Source organism: Trachurus trachurus (assembly GCF_905171665.1).
Source record: "Trachurus trachurus genome assembly, chromosome: 1".
NCBI lineage: Eukaryota > Metazoa > Chordata > Actinopteri > Carangiformes > Carangidae > Trachurus > Trachurus trachurus.
The window spans coordinates 19,008,400-19,034,678 of NC_139891.1; the positions used below are offsets into that span (position 1 = coordinate 19,008,400).

General features: G+C 40.1%; 2 protein-coding genes across 2 annotated transcripts; both read left to right on the forward strand.

Moving 5' to 3' along the window:
- Positions 1-2,282: 2,282 nt before the first annotated feature.
- Positions 2,283-14,076, forward strand: acer2 (alkaline ceramidase 2). Its single transcript, XM_083975926.1, has 6 exons — positions 2,283-2,821; positions 3,389-3,503; positions 5,659-5,800; positions 6,306-6,443; positions 10,895-11,032; positions 11,490-14,076. The coding sequence occupies exons 1-6, from the start codon at positions 2,708-2,710 to the stop codon at positions 11,674-11,676; spliced, it is 834 nt and encodes a 277-aa protein (XP_083832052.1). The 5' UTR covers positions 2,283-2,707; the 3' UTR covers positions 11,677-14,076.
- Positions 14,077-14,688: 612 nt separating this feature from the next.
- Positions 14,689-24,570, forward strand: LOC310989055 (tetraspanin-5). The gene is made up of 10 exons (XM_083975938.1): positions 14,689-15,088; positions 17,280-17,330; positions 18,287-18,433; positions 18,530-18,700; positions 18,794-18,919; positions 21,496-21,543; positions 22,098-22,214; positions 22,303-22,364; positions 22,629-22,681; positions 22,810-24,570. Exons 1-9 carry the CDS (start codon positions 15,005-15,007, stop codon positions 22,639-22,641), a joined length of 819 nt encoding a protein of 272 aa, XP_083832064.1. The 5' UTR covers positions 14,689-15,004; the 3' UTR covers positions 22,642-22,681; positions 22,810-24,570.
- Positions 24,571-26,279: the final 1,709 nt, after the last annotated feature.

Below are 26,279 nucleotides of genomic sequence, written 5' to 3' on the forward strand. Positions count from 1 at the left end.
TGATCAGACAAACCTGAAGGTTATCAGACTAATCAAGGCTGGCTTTCTGCTCTTTTATTCCTTCATTTTATTTCTGGGGAAATATCATTGGTTTCGCCCTACTAAATTAATTTGTAACTGTAGTCAAATTACAAATTACAGTTTTTCTCAGTCGCTTTTGTGCTTTTCTCTGATCAGAATGAAAATCCTCAGTGCAACCTCCACAACATTTAGTAATTTATGCACATCATAGTAGCAATTTCTCATTCATTTGAACAAATTGCAAATGCTTTTGGAATTCTCTGCTGTTTTATAACATTATCATTTGCTTATATGTCTTGTCAGTCAAAATGAACTATGAATGCTGAACAGTCATTCCCTATAAAACTAATAGTCCTCATTTCATTTAAGGTAGTGTCACAAAGATCTGACTATTTTGCATTATAAAACACATAATGAAAACATGACAAAGTCATTTGACTATCTTGTTCATAAACAATGGTGTCAGGACTTCTCATTTTGATGACACTGACAGTTTCATTGACATGAATACTTGCTTTTGAGGAATGAACTATCTATTTTGAGCAAGTGACATGCTTTTGCAGCTTATCAACTAGAACTAGAAGTTTTTATTTATTGTTTGATTGGCACCTTCACTGTAATTAAGGACCTGAGTAAAACTTCCACCATTGGAAATAGTACAGAAAGCAACAGCAGGCAGTATTGAGTCGTTCTGCACAAAAGGAGCTGTGACCTCTACATAGTTACACTATTCAGAACGATAATTACCCCCACTAGAGGATGAGTATGAGTAGGTTTGTTTGCTCAATGTTGATATCTCTTTTTTGTTTAATGTAAGACGGCGAATAGACAGCACTGGGGCCCTTGAAGTTATTAACAGTATGTATGCAACAGGCCATGCCATTATTAATGTTGGTCAAACTGTGCATAATAAGCTGTTACAGTAAGCAGTAACAAGAATAAATCTTGTATTCAATTACTTAATTGTAATTAGAAAAAGCACAGGATGATTCATTTCAAAACAGATAGCCTACACTTTATTTATCAAAAGTAAAAGTAAACTTATTTAGAATGGTTCCATGATGTAATGTTATTGTTGCAGCTGAGCAGTGGATCTAAATCAAACTACATGATATGTTGTTGGGTGTGTGCACTGTGCAAATACTGTAATATCACCAGCATCTATTAAGTTATCTCATGGTTCCTGAAAATATCACACTTTAAACTAATTGCCGACCAAAAGTTGTGAAACATGCCAATCAAAATGCTGTTGTAGCTTTAGGTGACTTGTCTTGTCACTTGACTCTACCCAACGCCAGCTCCACTCTACCAGACACCTCATACTCTTAACTATTACTCAACAGAGAAAATTACACAATGTGTGTGTCCTTTCACTAATGTAGGCTGCTATGCAGAAAAAAAGGGGAAAAAATGGCAGAAGCTACAAAAAGTGTTTGTAAACTCTGCTCTTATCTTCCTTGGGGCATTTTCTTTTTTTCTTTTTTTTTTGCATATGACCAATAATGAAACTGGGCTAATGGTAAACTTAATTTGCATTAATCCCTTTTTACTTAAACCTTTAAAGGTTTACTACTACTACTACTACTTTTTACAGTCTATGATTAATCCATATTTCAGCTCAGTGTCAGACTGCTGTTCTTCCTGGTTGTACATCTGTGGATTCTATAGGTTGACTCCTCTTAACCCCCTTTTAATGTCCCTGTGATTGATTATTGGATTCAATAATCTTTTCCTTGTTATCACCTTTCAACAGTATGCACAGTCTAGAGGTAGTGTAATGTGTCCTAAAAAGTAGGCAGGGGCAGGCAGCTTTATTTGTGTGGCACATTTAAAACGCAATTAAAAGACAATTCAAATTAACTTAGTTTAATACCTACACTTCCACTTGACACTGGTCTATTGTTAATTGACAGCACAGCAACACAATGGAAGTAGCCAATGTGTTTAATTAACCTTTACCAAAGTAGCCTACTCCTATAGCATCATGTAGCCTAAAGTAAATAAAAAACTACAATAACATGGACGGATAAGTAGGCCAAACTAAAAGTTGGCTGAACACGTGACGTGAATAAAAAAAATGCCGCAACCTGCCTGCGGTGTATTTATATGTCTGTAAATATCTTATCTTATGAACACGACGATCCTTCATGTGCACGTTGATAGTTGATAGGAGCGACATCTACCAGCGTCCATTGGTCGTGTGTGGTCACATGACGTTAGAAGCAGAAAGTGGGAGGAGGCAGAGAGAGCAGTTGGGGGGTGAATCCTCTCGCTGCTCCTGCAACCTCTTCGTCCGGACGGAGCAGCAGCTGTCAGTGGCCGGAGCGGAGCGTCACGACAGCGGGAGGGGAGGCTTTGTGGAGCGGCTTTAGAAAACATGCAGCAGCCCAGCGACGGTGCCTGCAGTTTTATCATCACGCTGTCTCGTCTACAAAACGCGTCAGGTCTCGGACTTTAACGTTTTGAGCGTGAGAACAGCGAGCCAACAAAGGAGGACATTTTTTTTCTCTTCGGTGTTTTTGTTTTTTATCTACCAACACAACACAACCACCGCTGCTGCTGCTGCTGCTGCTGCTGCTGCTGTCGGCGGAGCTCCTCCTGTCTGTCTGTTTTCTTGGCCCGGCTCGGTGCGGTCCGGCGGTCCGTCCGACAGACAGACAGACACACACACACGACCAGTCCAGACATGAGTAACGTTAATCTGATTTTCTGGGACCAGTTGCAGGCTGGCAGCTCCGAGGTGGACTGGTGTGAGGGAAATTACCTCATTTATCCCAGCATCGCCGAGTTTTACAACACGGTCGGTGACAATTAAGTCAGCTGCACTTAACAGCTAACGATGTTGTTTGCTTTTTGTGTGTGTGCGTGTGCGTGTGTGTGTGTTTTTGTTTTTGTGTGTGGTTAAGTTACAGTTTTGTTTAAAATCCCCCTGCAGCTTCTCTTGTGTGTGTGTGTGTGTATGTGTGCAGCTCTGCTCACCCTTTGTGTTTAGAAATGTTACCCACAGATTAGCCGTAGCTAGCTGCAAGTTTACTGTCTTCTCAACAGTTTGTTCACTGTTCAGCATCAGATGACAGATTTTTTTACTTTGCCTCACTCATTTCAGCTGAGTGTCAGTTTGCTCCGAGGCCACTGACTGACTTGAGGCCTGTGTGTGTGTGTGTGTGTGTGTGTGTGTGTGTGTGTGTGTGTGTGTGTGTGTGTGTGTGTGTGTGTGTGTGTGTGTGTGTGTGTGTGTGTGTGTGTGTGTGTGTGTGTACTGGTCCAACAACACTGACCAGCATGTTGTTCATTGAGCAACATGAACAGTTTCACTACCTGATGATGTGCTCTTCTGCTCATGGCTTTCCTTTGTTTATCATTTCAGATCAGCAACATTTTGTTTTTTGTTTTGCCGCCCATATTAATGTGCTTGTTCCGCCAATATGCAACACATTTCAACAGTGGGATTTACCTCATATGGATTCTCCTGGTGGTGGTCGGTAAGTTGTTGGTGATGAGACCTCCTCCTCACTCCTAATCTTCATCACTCTTCATGTGCCTAACAAACCATACATCAGTACTAATACATAAGACTAGCAGCATTTGTAGATAAAGACATCCAAAGTCACCACACACACAAGCTCATGGTGTTTGTTGTTTTGGACCTCATATTCCTGTTTGCAAAAACCAGTGTAGGACAGAATATGAGAAACAAATACAGTGCAATACAGCAGTAACTAATGTATTAGCTCAGAGAACAGTATCTATTGGTTAATATGCAAACCAATAGATACTGTTCTGCTCTATTGTGCTAATGCATATGAACACCTACAAGACTGAGCTTCATATGCATTAGCACAATAGAGCAGAACAGTATCTATTGGTTTGCATTAGATTATTCAGTGTATTGCTGGAAATGAGCTTGTTTGACAGCCTGTGTCTTTTTTTTAAAGAAAGAAAACAAACAGTTTTCACCTTTTTTTTAATGTAAGCCTGCAAACTTTGAAAAATAAATTAGCAACAGACATCAGTGTATAATCTTAAGATTTGTAATGAGTGTTTGTTTTTTTTAGTATTTTTCTTGACCAAATGATTAGTTGATTAGCCTGAAAACCTGAAAATACACAAATATTGTGTGTGCATGGATCGCACATTTTACAACCTGTGTGAGTTATGTGCTGTGTCTTTATGTTAAACATATGGTCAGATTATGGATGTAGGTCGTCACAGCCTGAATCTAAACTGCAGCAACAACAGTGACTCATTTTCCCTCTTAGGAGAAGACTTTAATATGACTTGTCCTATTCATCCAACCAGTGAATAATAAGCCTTTTGCTGAGATTTCACTAGATTTGTCTCAGCATTTCTGTCTCAAATGAAGCCACTGTACATTAAACAGCAGCAGCACAGTTGTACAGAGATTGCACAGCCTAGTTTCCTCAGTGCTGTTTGTGGAGGCACACTGGTTGCACTGTCAGCACAGATAACCTGACAGACCCTGTGCTCCTGAGAGGAGGTGACCTTAACGATGCCAGGGAAAAAACACAGAGTGGAATTTGAGTGGGATTTGACTCACTCGTTTTAACTGTGCATCTGTTATTCCAAAACTAGACTAACTTTATATCAAGCTTGTTGGGGTTACATACTGTAGATTCATTTTCTGCCTCTGACCTTTGACTTGAGCAGGAAAACAACCCTATAGATTCTAGTGTGAAAACAGGCCGCTCGTGCTTGACCTTGGCCGCGGCCGTGCGGACTGTGACTCAGTCATGGAGTTTGGTTGTTGAACTGCCTGCTGCCAGTAGCCATAAATAAACAGTGTTCCCACGTAGAGCTGTGGCTAATGATTGTTTTCATTATGAATCAATCTGCTTATCATTTTCTTGATTAATTGTTCGGTCCATATACTGTCAGAAAACAATAACAAAAGAACTTGTGAAAGTCTAATGTCTTGTTTTTTTTCTTTGAGAAAAACCTTGAACTATTATAGATATAATCTCTAAGGACTAAGAAAAGCAGCAGATATTTAAGTGGCTGTGTCAGGACAGTGACATGGCGTCATGATGGTAACTTCTAACTGAGAGCCGACTTCTGTCTTGGACAAGAAGTCTGTTGAAGTGTCCGACTCTCCTGCAGTGTCTCACTGTCTCTTGTGAAAACCGATTGTGCTGATAATGACAGGTCTGTTGGACAGTGATAACAAAGGGGGGCACACACAGATCTGCCCCCCTCACAGACACAGTGTCTTACAACTCCCAGTTACGCCGATGTAGAAGTAACTGTTTGTAATCGTTGTTTCCAAAACAGCAGGTGTCTCTCAGTGTGAGCTCTATAAGCTGCTTGTGATTTACACTGAGGAAGTACACTCACTGTAGATGCTGCTCCCTCTAAAGACAGTTGATGTTGCTTTTATACACTTTTATTCTGTTGATCTCCTCATTTACAGATGAAATCTCTAATGTTTTCATCGTTTTGGCTGCTTTTATCATTTGAGAAGTGGAAATAGGAGTATGTTGGATTTACACTTGACAAAAACACATAGTTCAGACTCTTTTTAACTGTTTGATGTCCTTGCTTTTTCAGAGGGCATTATAAAAGGATTCAGTTTTGTTTATCTATGAACAACTTCAGATTACATCTCTCTCTGTCTCCTAGGTATTGGATCAACGTATTTCCACGCCACCCTCAGCTTCCTGGGCCAGATGTTGGACGAGCTGGCCATTTTGTGGGTTCTCATGTGTGCCATTGCCATGTGGTTCCCTAAAAGATACCTACCCAGGATGTTTAGGAGGGATCGGTATGTTGACCAACATGATATTTTTTTTTATCATAATGACACAGCTGAGGCAGTGGTGGTTGTGGTTTTTGCAGGAACGCAATATTGTTGTTCACTGCAGTTTGTCCACATTTTCAATGTCATTTTAATGTGTATTTCATGTACTGTATTTATCCAGCAGGTTCCTCTGTAGGAGTTGACTGTTGGCCACTAGCCTGTCATATGATGTGTGCACTGCTGTGACTGCCCTGTTTAATAATAGGCCTGTCTGAGATAGCTGACCCCAGTAAAAGCTGCATCACATGTCTTAACTTCTCTTTCCATTGTCACAGAGCCATCATGGCTGCTCTTTCACTTCAGGCTGCATTTTCCACGGCCTCTGAAACTGAGCACCTCTTGTTTATCTGAATGAGTGTGTTAAAGTGTTTCTTGAGTCGACCAAACATTCCTTCTGTGTTTCACAATGCTGTTCATAGAGTGCAAACATTATTTTTTTTCTCCTCATTTCTTTTGCTTCTCCATGTAGGTCAAGGTTCAAAGTGGTCATTGGCATCTTGTCAGGAATCACCACAGGGTTGGCCTTTGTTAAACCTGTCGTCAACTCGCTGTCGCTCATGACTCTAGGAATCCCCTGCACTGTGCTGCTCATCACTGAGCTCAAAAGGTTAGTGAAAAGTGTTAAAGCACTGTAGACAAGAGCATAAGAAACATTACACAATATAACACAGTCCTGGATGTCCACCATATTTAAGCTTACATGATTTGTTCCAATATAAAAGCCAATTTTCAGTGTGAATAATTTGTGTTTTTATGGTTTTATACGTGTTTATGTTATTTTACACGTCTCTAGATCAGACTTTGTGAATGTGGTGGGGTTGTTGTCTCTGCAGTAACTTGTGTATCCATCCTTAAGTTTGTGTGTAAAGCTTTTGTAATTGACCATTGATTTAGTAAATTGCTGTCTATACACCATCAAAAAATAAGAAAAGTCTTGTCTAGTTACGTGAGTAATAAGTAAATCAGTTGCTAGGAAACACCTATGCTCAGTTTTTTTTTTTAAATCAGTGCTTCATAAATGATTTTTCTTCATGTCATCTGCACATGTGGAGAAATATAGAGCCATACATATCTGGTGTATTGGTGTAATGTTTTGTGATTTGAGGAATATTTTAATATTGAAAAAAAGTAATTCCCTTTTTATTTAATTTTCCTATTAACACCATTATTACACACATCAGACATGTTGATCTTGTTCCAGTCAGTTACGCAACAGTCGCACCAGACTGAACAGATCTGGTTTAAATTCACTGCACTGTGTTTTAAATTGTCTAGTCAGCTATATAATATACTGCAATACATATAGTTGTTAACAGAAACAATAGTGTTGAGATTTAGTGCAGTCTGCAGAACGTTAACATCTCACCTTTGGCCTTTTGTACTCACATTGTCTGATGACATGTCGTCTGTTACAGGATAATTATAGAGAGGGCCTATGATGTGAAAGAATGTTTCTAAAAACACACAACAAGCCATTCATGCCCATTAGTGTGTGTTTGTGTTTGTGTGTGTGTGTGTGTGTGTGCTTCCTCCGTCACAGTAATGTGGAGCCATGCTCTGTAGTTTCCGTTTCCCACAATCCTTACTCACCACCGTCAGTCTTTTAACCTTAAGTCATCCATTGTTCAACCTGTTAGTATTTCGTGACATTACTTCCAGTGCCAGTCGTCTATTGGGGCAAATTGTTTTTCTTCTGCTAAGTGGGAGAGAATTCCTTTAGCCCGGGCTGATGGACGTCTGCCATCAGAAAGAAACGACTATTTTGTTGTTGTTTGCTTTTTCTTTTACAGTACGTCTGTTGGCTCCTGTTCAAGGCACTTCCACATGGACGAAAAACAACTTGTCCAGTTTATAGGAGATCCATTAAAATATTACATAAACTCATGTCACAGCTGGGCCATAATGGATGATTTATTATTATTATTAAGTCAGAAAAAAAATTGTACATAGAAAAGTAAATTTACTTCTACTTAAGCTACTGAAAGAACAGAGTCCTCGAGTCATAATTTAACCTAAAAATCACAAGCTGAAAAATAAATGAGTCCACTATTCAACTAAATAGGAAATGTTATATGCATATATCTATACATTTGTATAAAAGGACATTAGAAGAGATAGCTCATATTATTTGATAAACAAAATTATCCAAACATATTTACACACATGTTGTCATACATATATCAGTAAATATAAATACCATCTACTTAACTAAAATCTCCCCAGGTTCAATTATGTCCTTTTAAATGTTTTTTTTGTGGTTTTGACCATTGTTTTCTATCCATGAAAACGATGCAATACTGAAGTTCAAGTTAAGTTGTATCCTTGTTAAAAAGGAACAGGTGGAGCAGGAAGCACAAAGCAGTTTAATTGGCTAGTGTTTAAGATCCATATCATAAACGTAGCTGGCACCTTCTTTTGAACGATACAGCTTTTCATCTTCATCTTCACTGTTAACTCTTGGTTTTCCCACTGTGAAGCTGCCAGTCAAAGGAAAGCCAGATCGTACAATATGATATAAATCTTTCAAAAACAAGAAAAAAAATAATCTTGAAAAGTAAAATATCGTCTTGGTTTTACCAATGACGAGAGATAACCTTCTGACAACCTGTCTAAGCACGACTGAACTCATCATCTCATAGTAGTTGATAATAATTTCAGCTTCCAACACGACAATCAAATGAGTTCATAAAGAGCTGCAGTTTTTCAAGTTTGGAGACACTGATCTTATGGAGCCTCTTCCTCTCTATTCCCTGGAGCGAGGAGCGTCTCAGCAGGACTCCACCCAGACAGACAGGCCAGCCGGCCGGCCGGCCTTTCCCTCATTTATCTTCCCCTCCAACAGTCAAACTCTCCATCACACTGAGATCACTCTGTGTCCATGGAGATGTCAAGTTTCTTATCTCAGTGCTTCTGTTTGAGCTGATAGTCCAGACAACCTGGCCGTGTGGTGATTGTTCCGCCAGTGTGTGTGTTTGTTGGCAGGAAGGGGCGTCGGCCGACTTAGGGAGCCTCAATGTACAGTATGTAAAGTCAGTTAAGGTTGATGATCAGCCAAATATAAATGGTTGAAACACTTAACAGTATGTAAGTCTAATACAATACTGATGACAAGTTAATGGCCTGTTTCCCTTTGGGAAGACATATCATTGACCATCTATTTTTGTGCTTCCTGTTGCTCTTGTGGAGCTATGTCCCCCCCCCCCCCCCCCCCCCCCCCCCCCCCGCGACCAATTATGTAAAATATTGGCATTTGTCTTCATACTGACATAGTTAACTGAAAGTGAGCCTGTGTAACCCTTGGTAAAGACACATCACTCTCTCACAAATAAAAAACTGAATTCGGTCATTTCAGTGGAGTCGGGGCTTGTAGCTCATGGTGGCAAATGAAGCTGCACGAAGAAATACTCTTTATATAACAATTAGGGATGTCCAATTATATTTTGTCTCCATTCCCAATACAACTTTAATGCTTCATATTTAAATAGCAAGTAGCAGCTCCTTGATCCAAATATCACAAATGCTGAACCTGAAGCAGAAGCTGATGATATTAAGGAAAGTTTAACTGGAAGAATGTGATGCCTGAAATTAACATAAAGTGGGAGACGGGACGTATCACATATAGTGATTCTTCTTGTATCTCACATTAAGTGGTTTGCAGAGAGCACGCAAGTTTTATTTTGCCCCTGCCATCAATTTACGAGACTTTTTTTCAAGACTTTAATGTTAATTAGCGGCAGCTGATGTGACCTGCTGCTAATGGCAGCATTTTAACTGGTGAAACCGAGTGAGAATGAGAAGCTCTTAGCTGAAAGAGAGGAGATTACAGATGTCTTACTGCTCAACACATCTAGACATTATAGAACCAAAGTCAGTGACTATTTCTCACATTCACACAGTCCTCACTCTTTTGTGCAGTGAACTATGCACAGTGTGGACCCCGACTGGTGTTAATGAGGAGGCACACACACACACACACACACACACTGGCTGACAACACACAGTAGAGTCAAAATAGGCCTGGATCAGACTTAACTACCAACTCTGCAGTTCCCCTCAGCTATTCAGAGCATTAAAGACTCTTTGAGCTAATTGTTTTTGATTCCCAGTCTGCGACTTTGCTACAGTTGGCAGCTGTCTGCAGCTGTCCAGTACCTGCCTAGCACTAAACAGCCAGATAGTCAACAGCAAAAAACCCAATGGGCTGAAGAGTCATCATGCTTTCTGTGTGTATGTGAGCGAATATTGGACACAAAGTGTTTTTTTCCACTGTACTCATTATCTTAGAGCCATCATGTTATTCCTTCACGTCAAGCTACAGCATTTAAGATTAGTCATGTCCTCTGCAGCTGAGTGGTGTTTGTTGTTTGTCTGAGTCTTATTGTGCTGGTTCTTTCTCGAAAAGGGTTCGTGTCATCCCAACATTCCTCTCACCTTGAAACAATGGTAATCCAAATGAAACGCCTGTAAAAATTAATGGTGTGACTCCATCAGACGCTGTGTCGTAGAGGAATGTGACAAACTGCGTCGTGGTGACCACTCTGTTGTGTTGTCAACACAGTTTAGTCAGCCTTCCTCGTCCACTTGTCTTTGTTTTGGCACTCAGCGTTTGCCTCAGCTATGGTGACTGGTGTGTACAAGGAGGACAGGACTAAGAATAGCTTATCAGCAGCACTCTGGATTAGCTCATATGTCTGGAGGTCAGTGGTGTGTCCACACACAGATATTTGTGTAGGGCGGTAGACTTTTAGACCACTAGAGTTCTTGGTACTCGGGTTTCAGTTCATGGACTTCTCAGGTGTAAATATAAAAGCTCCCCCTCCTCCTCCTCTCCTAAGATTCAACCTCGCCAGTGAAATCATTAGAAAGTCTCAGACCCATCTGGAGATTTAGTTCAACTCCAGAGCTAAATACAAAGCCCCTTTAGTAATGTTGCTCCATATTTGCCCGATGTACGCAGATACTGTACTCTCGGTGTCCGTCTTATCCCAAGTGTTTGTGTATTTTCTGTGAGTTTTCATAGTTGTGCACCATTCTCATCGCTCTGTTTGGTTGTCGCAGGTGTGAAAACCCACGTGTGTTCAAGCTGGGCTTGATCTCAGGGATCTGGTGGGCGCTGGCTCTACTCTGCTGGATCAGTGACAGGATATTCTGTGAAATGTGGTCATCTGTCAATTTTCCCTACTTGCACTGTGCTTGGTAAGTTGACTCACAGTCAGCTCAGAAAAGAGACTGACATTTTAAGCAAAAACAATGTAACCCAGTCCTTTTTTTTATCTGACTACACTGGTACAATAATATCAACCTATTTACAGCTATGTTTATCATTAATGAGGGTCTGCATCTAAAAACATAAAAAAGAGTGACCTTTATTTACTTGACCAGAAGAATGAAGCCATAATTAACAAAGAAGAAACTCCAAACAAGTGTAATTGCATTGAAAAGAACCAGCAGTATTCTTATTGCTCAGGTCTGCAGTGACCTTTTCTCTTGGTGTGAATGTAAAGACTGACCTTGCAGACTTAAATAACCCGATGAGGAGGATATTTATTCTGCAGACATTGTTCATCTTGCTCAGATGCACCTGCAAACACCTGGATATATTTAGCAAACCATCTCTCGAACAGTGTGGTTCATTCAAACTGCTCTTTTACAGGCACATCCTGATCTGTCTTGCCTCGTATTTGGGTTGCGTTTGCTTCGCCTACTTCGACGTGGCGACCGAGGCTCCTGAGCGAGGACCCGTCATCATGTTCTGGCCCAATGAGAAATGGGCCTTCATCGGTGTGCCCTACGTCTCCCTACTCTGTGTCCACAAGAAGTCCACCATCAAGGTGACCTAAAGTGACCCAGCTCTGCCGCTCAGCTGGTCGTGCTTCCACACTTCTCACCAGCATAGTTTTCAAACAGCATGACAACAGGACACACCAGCACATCTGTGAGCTGGTGACGTCCACTGGTGCTCTGGGGACTCTGTGACGTAGGTGATGCACATTTTGGCCAACTGCAGGGACTTATCTTTTCCTTGTTCCCTTCCCTGGTCGGGTCTTTATTACACAGTGTTTATGCAACTCTGTCAAAGAACAAAAGGTTTTTACAAAATCCACTCTAACATGACACAGAGTGGCTTTTTAAATAACACAGCATCAAAGCCAAGAAACCTTTCCAGTGTTTCCAAATGCGTTCTCAGGCTTAGAGTGAGAGATCACGTAGTCTCTTCAAGACTGACAGTGTTAATATCATGCATTTCAAGCTTCTTTCAAGAGAAGATTTTGTACAATTATATTAACTCAGAAAAAACCTCATGATAAAGAAAATATATTGCCTTTATAAACATATAGCATCTCATAGGTGCAGTCTGGCCATAATGAAACCATGTGAAGAAACAATAAATTACTGGATTCATTAACTGTGATTAATAATGCATTAGCTACTAATGCATTAAAACTCAAAGTATTAACAAGCTGGTGCATAAGATGCCACAAGAGGCTACTCACACAAAGCCTTATGTATTTATATACATAATGGATTCAGAAACTCAGAAACACAAAAGACTTCTGTCTATTATGGGTGTGCTATGTTTTTTTTTCCCAGCATGCCACAGTGATCGTTGAAGATAGTATATGAGAAATGTTTAATATATGCCTGTCTGTATTTACTAACAGTACATAATATGCAGTTCTTTTCCTAGGAAAAGCACATCATTGATATATTACTGAATGAATAGGTACCCCACCCTACACCCCCACCCACCCATATTGGCCTATATCCAAAGTTAGAAAAAAATGAATGTGAAAATCAAAAATGTATTAAAATACAATTGACAATTCAAGTAAATAATTACTTATTTTGCACAAAATGAAGAATGGTTCTCAAAACCTTTGACTTGCACAGTTAGAGCACTTCAGAATATGAATAATTGACTTCAAAGTTGCCCAGCTAATGTACAGCTTTTAATGACGAAACATGTTCACAGCTATTTCTTTTTCACTGGGATGTCCCATCTCTTAGACTGATCTTCAGGGTTATTTATCCCAGTTTCAGTATTTTAGATTTTGTGCTAAATGTCAACATCAGCTATCTAAACCATGCAATAAGCCTTAATCAAACAGAATAATGGATAACAGGCAAATTAAGGTGTATTCAATTTATGATATTTCTACTTTGTATTCTTAGAAACTGCTCCAAAAGGTGAAACATGTATTAATCAGCTAACAGTAATTAATGAAGGATATGTGTAGTTTGTAGCAGAAGGAATAATGGAACATCTTAGGGTTTTATTACCTTGAAACTAACGCACTAATTTAGTAGCAAAATAAAACATTTTGGACGCTTTGTGTAGAACAAAAGGGAAGTATGTTTGGGTGCTGCAAAGCAAAACACTAACCCAAAAGAAGGATCACTGGAGCTTTTTCACCTCAAACCATTGTTGTACGTGTTGTTATTAAAAGCTCCCTCAAGCTGTTGAACTAATATTATTGTTCTCACGTCGTCCTGCAAAGGCTTCTGGGAACTCAAACTGATAAAATAACTTTAGTTTGCATGAAGGTTGAACTGAGGGATTGGGATTTTCAAAGAAAACAACTATTTTCCTGAGACTCTGAAGTGATATTTTTAACATGAAGTATTTTGTTAAATCCAAAAAAAAAAAAAAAAAAACATTTATATTTTTGTAAGTGAAGTGCAGCCAAAACCAGAACAAGTAACTGCCTAAATGGTGAATTATTTTGATATTGTGTTATTAATACATTTGTATTGCCAAACATTATTGCAATTGCATTGTGCATTGTGTTTTTTTTATTGTAACCTTAGGGAAAACTTTGGAGACAGTATTGACAATGTGAACAGAGTAGTGGTAGTGCTGAGAAATATGTAGATTATGCTGCAAGTCACATTGAATCGTATGTTGGATCCATGGTGGTGATTGTTTGCATGATGCAGAGAAAAAGAAAATAAACAAACTGAGAATTAGCATCAGTGAAAAAAGAGGTTGTTTAGCTCTGCCCTTTGAATTATGTAGTTTGTCTCGGCAATAGAGGGATGATCATAATCATAACAATGACTTGTCTTTTTATGGACTTACATGTGTGTGTATATATGTTTCTTTTTTTCTGCTTGCATTGACAATATGGACAAACTGCACAGAATATTTATTTTCATAATTTATCCTGTTTTGTAAACATATTTGTAATAGATTAGAGCATACTTTTATTTTATGCAATAAACCAAGACTCTACTCTGAATGGTCGTGGTGTTTATTTCTGTGGCTCAATATTCAGTGTCAGTGCCGATGTTCACTCTGCAGCTGTTTGTTTTTCACCTGAACTGAACTATGGACTCACTGAGGTGCGGGCGGTAGATTTTACCACTAGGTGGCGATGTTTTTTCATTTTTGCCTTTACCTTTCCTTACACTGAGCATAAATGATTAACCTTCAGTTTTCTCATTAAAACAAAAAAGAAATTGGAAAAGTCAAAAATGTGAATGAATTAATACAAACAAGTCAATGTGACTGAAGACATCAAAATTAATGAGACTGTTAAGAGAAGCAGGATTTATTTTTTTTCCAGGGTAGCCTACATGACATGCAGTTTTATCATTTAATCTTGTTCAACTTGTGTATCTCTATTATTCATTCCATATTTTAAATTGGTTAATAAGAAACCGGGAGGGGGGTTACGGCCTATTAGATGTCAAACGTTTCAATCATTAGCCATTAATCAATCATTTCCTGATAAGCCATACTGTGAATGATTACATGGGGCAGCGTGCTGTAGCCTATTTGAGGGGGTCCTCTGCTGGAGGAAGTCCCGCCTCCTCTAACTCCCATTGGCTCTCACAGCCGTCAGTCAGAAAACAGCCATGTCTAGATTATGGTTCAGATAGAAAACCATCGCCTTGAATCTGTTTGACTCCAGTGGATTAATGATTATTTGAGCTTTGCACCTTTGCGGGCGGATCAAAGCTCCAGCTGTTCCTCGTGCCGCGGACCTTCAGCATCATGTTTAACCCGAGACGCTGAAGCAACGGACGGCGGCGCGTCTGTTCGAGCCCTAAGAATAAATTTTAAAAAGGGTGTTTCTCTCCTCAGCGGGCTGTCAAACACACATACAGACACACAGACAGACTCACAGGCAGCGTAGATGTGATTCGTGTGTCTGAGTGGAGAAGATGATGTCAGGAAAACATTTTAAGGCTCACGAGGTGAGCTGCTGCATCAAATACTTCATCTTCGGCTTCAACATCATCTTCTGGGTGAGTCTTCCTCCTCCGGCCTGATCCTGGTCCTCAGCTCCACACACTGACATGATGACATGTTGTTGTTCTCCACCAGCAGCAGCTTTAAGGTCTGCTTCTGCCAGAGCCGAGGCCTTTGTGTATTCTTGTGTGTGTGTGTGTGTGTGTGTGTGTGTGTGTGTGTGTGTGTGTGTGTGTGTGTGTGTGTGTGTGTGTGTGTGTGTGTGTGTGTGTGTGTGTGTGTGTGTGTGTGTGTGTGTGTGTGTGTGTGTGTGTGTGTGTGTGCACTATTTGTCCTTGTGGTTTTGACGGTGGCTCCGTCCCTGCAGTGCGGCTGCTGCCCTCTGTGCACTTGCTCCCTCTGTCAGCTGCTGTGTGTGTTTGTGTTTGTGTTTGTTGTCGTTGTCAGCCTCAGATCTGAGGACTCTGACAGCATCGTAAGACTGTTCATGTGAGGATATGTTCATTGTGTGTTGTTGTGTTGTGTCATGCCAGTGGAGTTTTGGGTGGAGGCGGTGCAGACTGCTCTCAGATCAGTTGTCTTCATCCACAGGTCATCTCCATCTCCTGTGGTCTGGACATCAGTCCCACTCTGGACTCCAGTTACCAAGTTTAATTCTTCTGTTCACTAAGATCTGTTTCCTAAATGTGCTGGCAGTGATAGCTAGCTTTTGTAATCTCATATAAATGCAATGTGTTTTATTACAATAAAATAACATCTTATTTGTGGGTTATAAAGAGCTGAAGTTGACTGAAAACAAAAGTAACCAATAGCTATTTTGATAAGTGTTCTTTCCCCCCCCCCCCCCCCCAAATCCATTTTCCTCCTCAAAACATAAAACATTTCTTGGTTCCCGGTCCCTATGTGAATCCACTTTTACTTCTTCTTCCCTATAGGTCTTATTACATTAAATTAGATAGAATAATGATTTAGGATTCACATAAGCACATAAACACACAATCCTGGTCAAAATTTTAATTGTTTGTTGTAGAACTCAAATATATAAGGGCTGATTGGGGCTGCACCTACTACATTGTTGCAATAATGATTGTTTTACCAAAAATGATTGAATATAGCCTAGTATTGTTTGTATTAAAGTATTGTTTTGCTACAATTACTTTTAGCAAAACAATAGTGAGGGGGGGCTGGGTGGGTATGTGCAGTGTTAGTTTGAATAATCCAATAAGTTAAATACTTGACTATTACACACGTGATTTTATTGATTTGCTATAAGAACACCTGTGTACAGTGGAAACACTGATGCATAGTGGTGCCACTATGTTCATGGACTGTGTAAAGCTAAAGGTAAAGGTCACCTGTCAGGCCACACAGAGGTCATCAGTCAGCCACACCATCACTGCTTCCTTCACCATTCATGTCTGTGGCAGAAACATCTGCTTCAATCACCTGTGAGAGTTCATCTGCAAAGTGCTCTTCATCCAATTTGTGGATAAATTCTTAAATATGATTCATGGGTTAATAAACAAAGTTGAGTCAACAGCTGTTCACTTAAGAGCATCAACTTCATGATGGTTTAGTCGGTTTTATTTTTGATATTATTATCAATGTTATTAGGAAGAATATATTTTATTATGTCTAGGACCAAATTAAGTCACCTAAGTGTCGCCTCACAGTCTTCAGATAGCTTTGTCCTGTTGCCATGGAGACCTGTCATGTCAATATCTTCTGACATCCTGTAATTTTAAAGCAAAATCTCTCTTTTTTTAACCACTGTTATAAGTGACAGATGAATTACAAAATATAACCAATAATTATTCCTGTTAGAGTTAGAGTCAAGTCCTGTGGTAAATTTCAAAATGAAAAGCCAAAATGGCTCCATTGCATTGTGGTTCTGAATAGACAGGACACTGTTTATCTTTGTCTTTTAAATGTGCAGGAGCTTTGTGTGTTTAGATGTTCAGAGCACCTCACTTTTTGCAGAATCTCTCTGATCACCTTGAGTTTAAAGGAGTTCAGCTCCCTGTGCTGTCATAATGTGCTCAAGCTGTTTGAAGATGTCTCTAATGTGGGAGTCTCCTGCTGATACTGCAAACTGAGATGAGAAATATTTAGAAATGGACCACAGCCAGGAAAATCTCTCTGTGGCTTCTTTCTCTTTGCTTTTGTGTGATGACTACAGACTGTAGTCACCACGTGATGATCCTGCTCTCTCATCGCTCATGACTCTCTCTTCTTCACCTCTTCCAGTTCTTGGGAGTGGCCTTCCTGGGCATTGGGTTGTGGGCATGGAGCGAGAAGGTAAATATCCTCATGCACTCATTAATTTGTGTGAATCTTCTTCTCGATGGACATCTGCAAATCATTTTTCAACTAAGCAGATCATTCACATTCACCACTTAACTGTTTACGCCCATAGAAAGAAAGCAGAAAATGGAAGCAGTGGCTTTACTGAATCAGAAAGGAATGTGGTGCTTTCTGCTGAGACACCCCTCTGAACAATGGACTGAATGTATCTGTTGCATTTTTACAGATTCATTCATGGTGTCCTCTTCAGTACTGGGGCAAAAGAGGGAACAGACACTCTAATCAGATGAAAGTCGCTGCTTTGTCCTTCACAAACAGCTGCAACTTAATTTTTTGTATTCATCTGCTGATTATTTTGGCAACTCTCTGGTAAATAACATGTCATAAAAAAGTGAAGAATGTTCCTCACGGTCTTCAAACGTCTTGTTTTGAATGACCAATGCTGTAAAACTCAAAGAGTTTCCAAACGGCCAAAGATGTCTTTTGTGAGTCACAGTGAACCAGAAATGAATAAAAATCACCGTAGACATGAGATCACCTTGACCTCGCCCTCCTCACGTCATCTTTGAATCTGAGTGGACATTTGTCCCAATTTGAAGGAAACTCCCCCCAGGTGCTGCTGAAATATCATGCTGTAGTAAGCTTAGTTTAGCACAAAGAGATATTTCTGAGCATTTATGCCTCAATTCAGAAAAAAAACTGCCCCCCCAATAATACCTTCCTATACCAAATCCTAATTGGTAACAGTTGTCATTGATATGGACCAGTGTCAGCAGTCTTCTCATCCATTCACAAGCTGCTAATACTGTAGAAATGTACTAAACTTATTCCATTACTTAAGAGAAATAATTTTACTCACCTACAGTATGATAAGAACAGTGGATGCTTTGAGTATTCCTCTTCTAATCCTCCTAACAACTTCCTGTTGTCCTCTGCTGCCTCCTCTCCAGGGTGTCCTCTCTAACATCTCGTCCATCACGGACCTGGGAGGTTTCGACCCCGTCTGGCTCTTCCTTGTCGTGGGTGGTGTCATGTTCATCCTTGGATTCGCTGGTTGCATTGGGGCTTTGCGAGAAAACTCTTTCCTGCTCAAGTTTGTACGTTTCCCAAAGCCTCCGTCGGAGATGTGTCTCTCTTCATTGATTTCTGAATAATATTTTGCTAAATCCTAAGAACCATCTGTGTGTTGTCAGTTTTCAGTGTTCCTGGGGATCATCTTCTTCCTGGAGCTGACTGCAGGAGTCCTGGCTTTTGTCTTCAAAGACTGGATCAAGGACCAGCTCAACTTTTTTATTAACAACAACATCCGGGCATACAGGGACGACATTGACCTGCAGAACCTGATAGACTTCACCCAGGAATATGTGAGAACTCTTGTGTTATTTTGTGAGAATCTTGATTGTTCATTTCTGTTGTTACCTTATATGTGAGGTGTGGTCGTCTGTGTGACCTTATAGTGGGAGTGTTGTGGAGCTTTTGGAGCTGATGACTGGAATTTGAACATCTACTTCAACTGCACTGATTCGAACCCGAGTCGAGAGAAATGTGGAGTTCCCTTTTCCTGCTGCACCAAAGATCCAGCGGTATGTCAAGTAGAATTAATTTTATATGTCCATCCATCCATCCATCCATCCATCCATCCATCCATCCATCCATCCATCCATCCATCCATCCATCCATCCATCCATCCATCCATCCATCCATCCATCCAGTCCCAGCTGACATAGCATGTAGAACCCAGAAGCTTCTTCCTTCCAGGCAACAGCACTAAGAACTTCATCACTGTGTCGCCCTGTTTATATACCCAAATATTACACATCACAAATGTGTCTGAATGGTCTCAAAAATCTGAACAGCATGACGGCACAAGCTGTTTTTAGACTCCTGAACTGGACGAAGAAAAAACTCCCCCAAAAACCCCCCTAAACCTCCTGAATAGCAATAGTAGAGAGATCCCTCTTTCAGACTGGACAGGCATCATTGTAGGCATCATTATATGGTGACATAATTATAGATTGTAAAAAAAAAAAAAAGGACAATGTAGTATGAGAAGAAATCAAACAAGCTCTAGGGGTCTCATATTTAAGACCTGAGCTTCATAACATTTTTTCATCATGAAAATATACAAAGAGAACTGAATTCACAGATACACAGGAAGCAAAACTACACATCACATGGTTATCATAAGTTTATTAATCTTGTTAACGATACAATGTGGACCAGTGACTGGAAGTTGAGAGACAAGTATTTCTACCTCTAAAGCCCCTTCACTCCCTTTTATGGTTTATGGTGGTGAGTTGTAGATAGATAGATAGATAGATAGATAGATAGATAGATAGATAGATAGATAGATAGATAGATAGATAGATAGATAGATAGATAGATAGATAGATAGATACTTTAAATAAAATAAACACAAATGAGGCAGTACAGTACACTACACACTACAAAGCCAGCCTAGTGTGCAGTGTAAGAGCACCAACGAATGTGGAAGTGGAGCTATAGCATAAAATCACAGTATAAGTGCATGGTAAGAACTATATAAAAGATAAAAGACTGGATGAAGACTAGATTCCAGTGACTGGAAGTTGAGAGACAAGTATTTCTACCTCTAAAGCCCCTTCACTCCCTTTTATGGTGAGTTGTAACCAGTCCATGTGTCATTTAGTGTTTTTGTGTCTTAGAGTTGAAATCTTTATATTGCTAGCAGTCAGAGAGGAAATGGTGAAGGTCCTCCCTGCGACAGATATCCTGGTTATCTGTGTCCTCCAGAAGTCCGGCTGATCGACTCCTGTGGCTGACTTCCAACAGGACGTCCAGGCCTCAGTGTTTAGTCCTCTCAGACTCTGTCAGCACAGCACAGTGCAGTACAGTCTGGAAGCAGCTGGGAGGAGTTACCTTGACCAAGAAAAAAAAAAAAGCATTGCTCTGTATTTAAAGAAATGGCGACGCTCTGCTGCTGTAAAACAGACCCGTTCCCTTTAATGAAAGTTACACAAGAGTGTTTTTTTTTAATTTGCTGACCAAAGGATGTGCTGTTCAGTAAGGTCGTCCTCTCTCAGAGCAACACTTCAGGACAATTAGCATCAACAGAATTAGACAGTTGAATCACACAGTGCTCCCAGAGGTTATCAGTTGTGCTGAGCACCCTGACCTTTTTTGTCAAACAGCACAACACAAAGTATTTTCAGGCCGAGACTTTGAGAGTTGAACACATGAGGACTTAACACAAAAGTGTTTCTTTCTTGTATTTTAGTATATTCTCAGGGTGCATTGAGTTTCCAAGTAATTAAATGCCCTAAATACCACTGGCTTGCCTTTAAGTCCTTGAGGCCAAGTTCAAGTCAAGTCACATGTCTTCATGAGCAGACTACAGTGTTTCAGGTGTCTGACTGCTGACTATTAAAATTATGCATATTTCAAAGGATAGAATTGATTTTTTTTTCTATCATATGCGGCAATTTTTTTTTAACTACCTACCTCGGGCCATTAATGTCTAATTTTATGAAAAAGTCTTTGTAATTTCCTATAAATGCTTGTACAGATGTTTTTTTGTTTACTTTTTGTTTACTTTACTCAATAATAATGCCTTCATGTCTTTTTGTGCAGTTAGCTATGTCATACTTTAGCTGCACACAGGAGTTCTTTGTTTTCTTTGGGGAGTTTTTCCTCTGTGTGATCTGAGACTTTGAGGACAGAAGGTGTTATAATGTTGAACAGATTTTTAAGCCCCTTAAGGTACACTTGTTATTCATGATTATTAAAGTTTTTTCACCACACAAACCAAATAATTAAATTTAAAAGACCAGCATGTGGTTGTGTTATTTATTCTCCAGTTGTTTCAGGGTGTGTTCACGTCGAAATGTTGCCAAGTGACATCTCATTCTTATGAGCTAAATCTGATTCAGATACGAGTGTTGAGTTTCAGGTCCACAGCTCGTGAGCAGATCCACAGATTTAGTCCAGTACATCCCCACGGGACACCCCCATTAGAGTAGTGATACAGCAGAGCTCCTGCTTGGCGAGAGTAACAGAATCATCATAATGGTACAATGAAAAAGAAAATTAAGTTCAAGTTGAAAAAAAGCATCATCATCTAAATATCTGAACTTTACTTTTTGTGAATGTATCAGCCTAAAGTGTCTCCTTCTCACCACAGGAGGACGTCATCAACACTCAGTGCGGATACGACATCAGAGCAAAAACGGTGAGTTAACTTTCACCGAAAACAGAGACTCAGACCTTAATTGAAAGCGGAGCTGAGGCTTTAAATCTGCGTGAAGAGTGGACATGGCTCCTGTTTATTCTTCCTCACGCAGGTTTATAAATCTGTGTGAGATCATCAGTTTCTCCGCCCTGGGTACAATATTCCTCTTTCAGTTTGTTTCCCAACCCCTCACTCCCCAAACTGCAGCAGCTGGCTCTCCATCAGCTCTCCTCTGGCTCGTGCAGTATTACTCATGCTGCAGCAATGCAATGGGAAGTGAGACCCCTCCCCCCATCATTAGCCCCAGCCTCGGTCCACAGCAGCATAATGTAAGGAAAAAGCTGCGTTTGTTTTCTTGACTTTAAGTCTCGGGGAAAAGGCCAAGTGAAACTATGTTAATGAGCCAGAGGAGAAACACACTAAGATGAGTGTGTGAGTAACAGTAGTTAGGGGATTTTAAACAGTTGTAACATGTTGCAAAGTTACAATTATTAAAAAAAAGAAAAGAAAGAAAGAATAATATTCACTGGTGTCTTTTGTCAATGCTCGTTCAGGACTCTGAGCAGCGGACTTTCATCTACATCAAAGGTTGTGTCCCTCAGTTTGAGAAGTGGCTTCAAGATAACCTGACAGTGGTAGCAGGCATCTTCATTGGGATTGCATTACTACAGGTGAGGAGCAGGGTTACTGGTGTGCTAATCTCTGTCCAGTGTCCACTTGTCATGACCCTGACTTGTTTTTTCTTGTCCCTCGTTTCAGATTTTTGGCATCTGTTTGGCACAGAATCTCGTGAGTGACATCGAAGCTGTGAGAGAGAGTTGGTAAGTGTCGGTGCAGTATCAACACTGTGGGAACAATCATTTCTCAACTGTCAGGTGATAATATTGTGAAATGTATTTGGATCTATTTTCACTATGAGGCTGGTGCTTGTGGCCTCAGTCAGGGTTAATACACTTAAACCTCCTCTTAACTTCAGCACAGCATCAAAAGAGCTGTTAGCAGGTGCTGTCATGTATTTGTGCATTTTATGTCTTGATTTTCTATTGCACTTGCTTTTTTAATCTGCTCTGCTCCTTTCTGTGCAGTTTGTTTACCTAAGACCTCCGCTGAGTCTCCAAAGGCAGGAAGGATGTACCAGGTAAGCACTATTTGATTTGATCATTTACATTGCAGTAAAAACTATTGATCCCCCTCCCTCCCCTGTGGATTGTTTTTTGTACTAAAATGTTTTTTTTATTTTATTTGTTTGTTTGTTTGTTTCTGCAGGACTCTGCAGTCTGGATACCAGCAATGAAGGGAAATAAATGAATCAGTTAGTTAACGTGTCCAGAACCAAGAGTCTCATTCAAATGTACATAATAGAATTTAGAGTTATTTTTTAGAGTTATTTGTGGCCCGATTTTTAAATGAAGAACAACCTCTGAAATGTACTGTAGCTCATACAATACAAATGAAACAAATGCAGTATAGGCAGGTATGATGGTAAAGTGGCTCACAAAGTGACACCCAGTGCAGCCTGTGATGAAGGGGGGAGGGGGGTCTTAACTTTTGAGCAGGACGTAATGAAGGTAATTTGTTGTTTTCTCTGAGGTGGCGCTGCATTTATAAAAGGGCCGCGATTTTATCGTCTCACAGCTGCAGGTTTTTCAACACTGCATGTAAAGGTGGTGTAGAAAACTGGAGTGATTGATTCTGGAAATGCACTGCATGCCTATTGTCTATTGATAGGACATTGGCTCTACTAACTGTATTTCATTATTGTTAAGTATTTTAAGATATTTGTAAAATAGACACTAGTTTAGAACGAATCGGCTGGTTAGCACTTTGTTGAATGTTTAATGAGATCAACGTTAAAGCTACAGAGAATTGACTTTGAATTTATTTCCATATGTGAGATGATGATCACACTCATATCACACAGATACATTCAGTTTGTTGGGCTGAGGAGGATATAGTAGGATTATGAAGGGAAATGTGAATATGCTGCAGTTGGTTTAAGTTTGCCGTTGACATTTAAAGAAATCGTGAAGGAAACCAGAAGATGCGGCATGTTAATCAAAAAAAAAAACTCAGCCTTAAGCACTTTAAATGTAAGAGGGAGATGAAGCTCATTGCAGCCACTCTTAGCTATTGTCACAATTGACTGTTACATTGGTCAAACAGCAGCCACTGGATGGGGCACTTTCCCTAAAAAAAAAAAAAAAACACTTAACAAATTGCATCTGTAACTTCATGGTGCTCCAGAATTCATTCAAGCTTCATCATGAATTGATCCAGAATCAGTCTGTTTGTGCCGTTCCTTGCACATTACCTTTACAATTACTGTCAGTCAGTGTTCGTTCATTCACTTTCCTCCTTTGCCAACGTGTTTCTTTGATAAAAAATCTGCGTAACTGATGAGATATCTTTTTGTTTTTTGTCTGTTTTGACCTGTCAGTTTTAACATGCTATTTCCAAGGCTCATAGTGAAAAGGCAATGCTGTTACCTCCTAATGGCACCTGACCTCACAGAATTTATAGCCTACATACATATTGTACTTGAACTCGGAGCTCTCCAGCTCTCTCACCAGCATTATTTCTAATGCAAACTTGGGAACTAAGATACAATTTATACATTATATCTCCAGACATTACCTGGGTGCATATATACATATATATATATATAAATAATTTACAGTCGGCCTGTAACAGGACAGCTGAGCACGGAAGTAATTGCAGCCTTTTCACATTAAATCAAGGTGAACCTGCAGCAGGTGACACAAAATGTTAAACAATGTACGTCAGCAGTTTGAAGTCTTGTTATAAATGTATAACACGACCACAGTGTCAAATATCCTTTTTTCCCCCTCTCAGAGCTTCATATGATTGTTGGTGTTTACTGATCACACTTTTTCTTACCACTCAGTGCCATACTTGTAATTTCTTCATACTTCTGAATTATAACTCTTGTTTCCTCTGTACTTCTCATTCTTGTAAATAACTGGATTGTGATGAGTTGTAAATATATATCTTAATAAATGTGTTTCTTTGTACAATTTTGTCTTTGCATGCTTATTTGCCACATTTTCTCATTTAACACTACATCTTCTCATTATATCAACTGAGATGTTTTTTCAGAGCCAGTGACAGATGATGGACATCAGACACAGGTCCAGAAACCAAAGGATGAGGAGAGCAGTCTCCCTGCTTCCGACTCTTTAACTCAAAGTGGATTCTGTCATAAAGATTCTGCCGTTAAGGCCAAGATGGTGACTTTCACTAAGATGGCGGACCTGGCAGGTTTCCCATCTTCGTAGAGCTCTTCTGAAGCTCTGTTGGATTGACTGTTGGTTTTGGATCTCCTCCCGGACCAGGGCTCATGTTACCTGGTTACTCATCCAGGAGGAGACCAGGTTATTTCAGACTTCTTCCATTTCACAGTCACTGAAGCTCCTCTTCTCGTGGGAACTTAGAAAGCCTCAGTTTTACTCTGATCTACTCCTCACCATGAATCAGGTTTACACAGAGCTCTTCAGACTTCATGGTTTTGTTTTTTGCCCTGACCTAGTGAGACCTGTGGGGCCTTATCTACACCGGTGTGTTTCTTTCTAAACCATGTCCAAATTCAGAAAAATTGGGAACAGGTGGATTCTGTCATTTTAAGCAAACAAAATGCACCTGACCATAGTGTGGCAAAGAGTCTCATTGCTTTTATAAATGAGAGGTTTCAGATTTAGATTTTTTTAATATAATAGCAAAGTCTCTGATAACATGGGAGTATGGTGGTTTGGTGGTTAGTGTGCTCTCCTCCCAGCAAGACTGTTTTGGGTTCAATTTCTCGGCCTGGGGCCTCTCTGGGTGGACATTGCCACATAGTCCAAAAACATGCACACTAGGCTGATTGGAGACTCTAATTTGCCTTAATGTATGAATGTCAGTGTGTGTATGTGTCCAGGGTGTGCCCCTGTGTGTGTGGTTTTATTCCCCCTTACAGTCCAACCACATGCATATTAGGATAATTGTGTGTGAATGTGAGTGTGTAGTTGTTTTTCTTCATGTCAGCCTTGTCATAGGCCCAGGTGAACCTCGCCCTCACTCCATGTCAACTTTTCATTGGCTCCAGCTGCCCTGTGACCCTGCACGGATAAGTGGTACAGCTAATGGATGTGTGGATGATGGTTTATAGACTGGTAGGTAAAAAAAAAAAAACAGTTCTATCCATGTAAAATGTACAACACACAAAGTGTGACAAAATGGTGCCACAACAGAAGTGAAAACATGGCTTTGTCTCTCTGCACATCAGACTGTTTCTGTTCCCTAATGGTCATTTGTTGATGAGACTGAGCCTGAGGTGCAGTCATTACACCATGGTCAGAGAGGAGGGAGCCACAACAACAAGGATTACACACACACACACACACGCACACACACACACACACACACACACACACACACACACACACACACACACACACACACACACACACACACACACACACACACACACACACACACACACGCACACACACGCACACACACACACACACACACACACACTAATTTCTTTCAACACATCAGGGATAATTTGCGATTAAGATAGCTGACTTTGATAAGTGTATCTGTCAGCTGTGTTATCAGGGTTTGCTTGCAAACCTCTGATCTGAACCTTGGACAGATGCTCAACGTTACTTCCGGCCCTTTCCTTGACTCCATAGAGAATGACAGCGCTCAGTACTATACTGATATAATCAACCCTC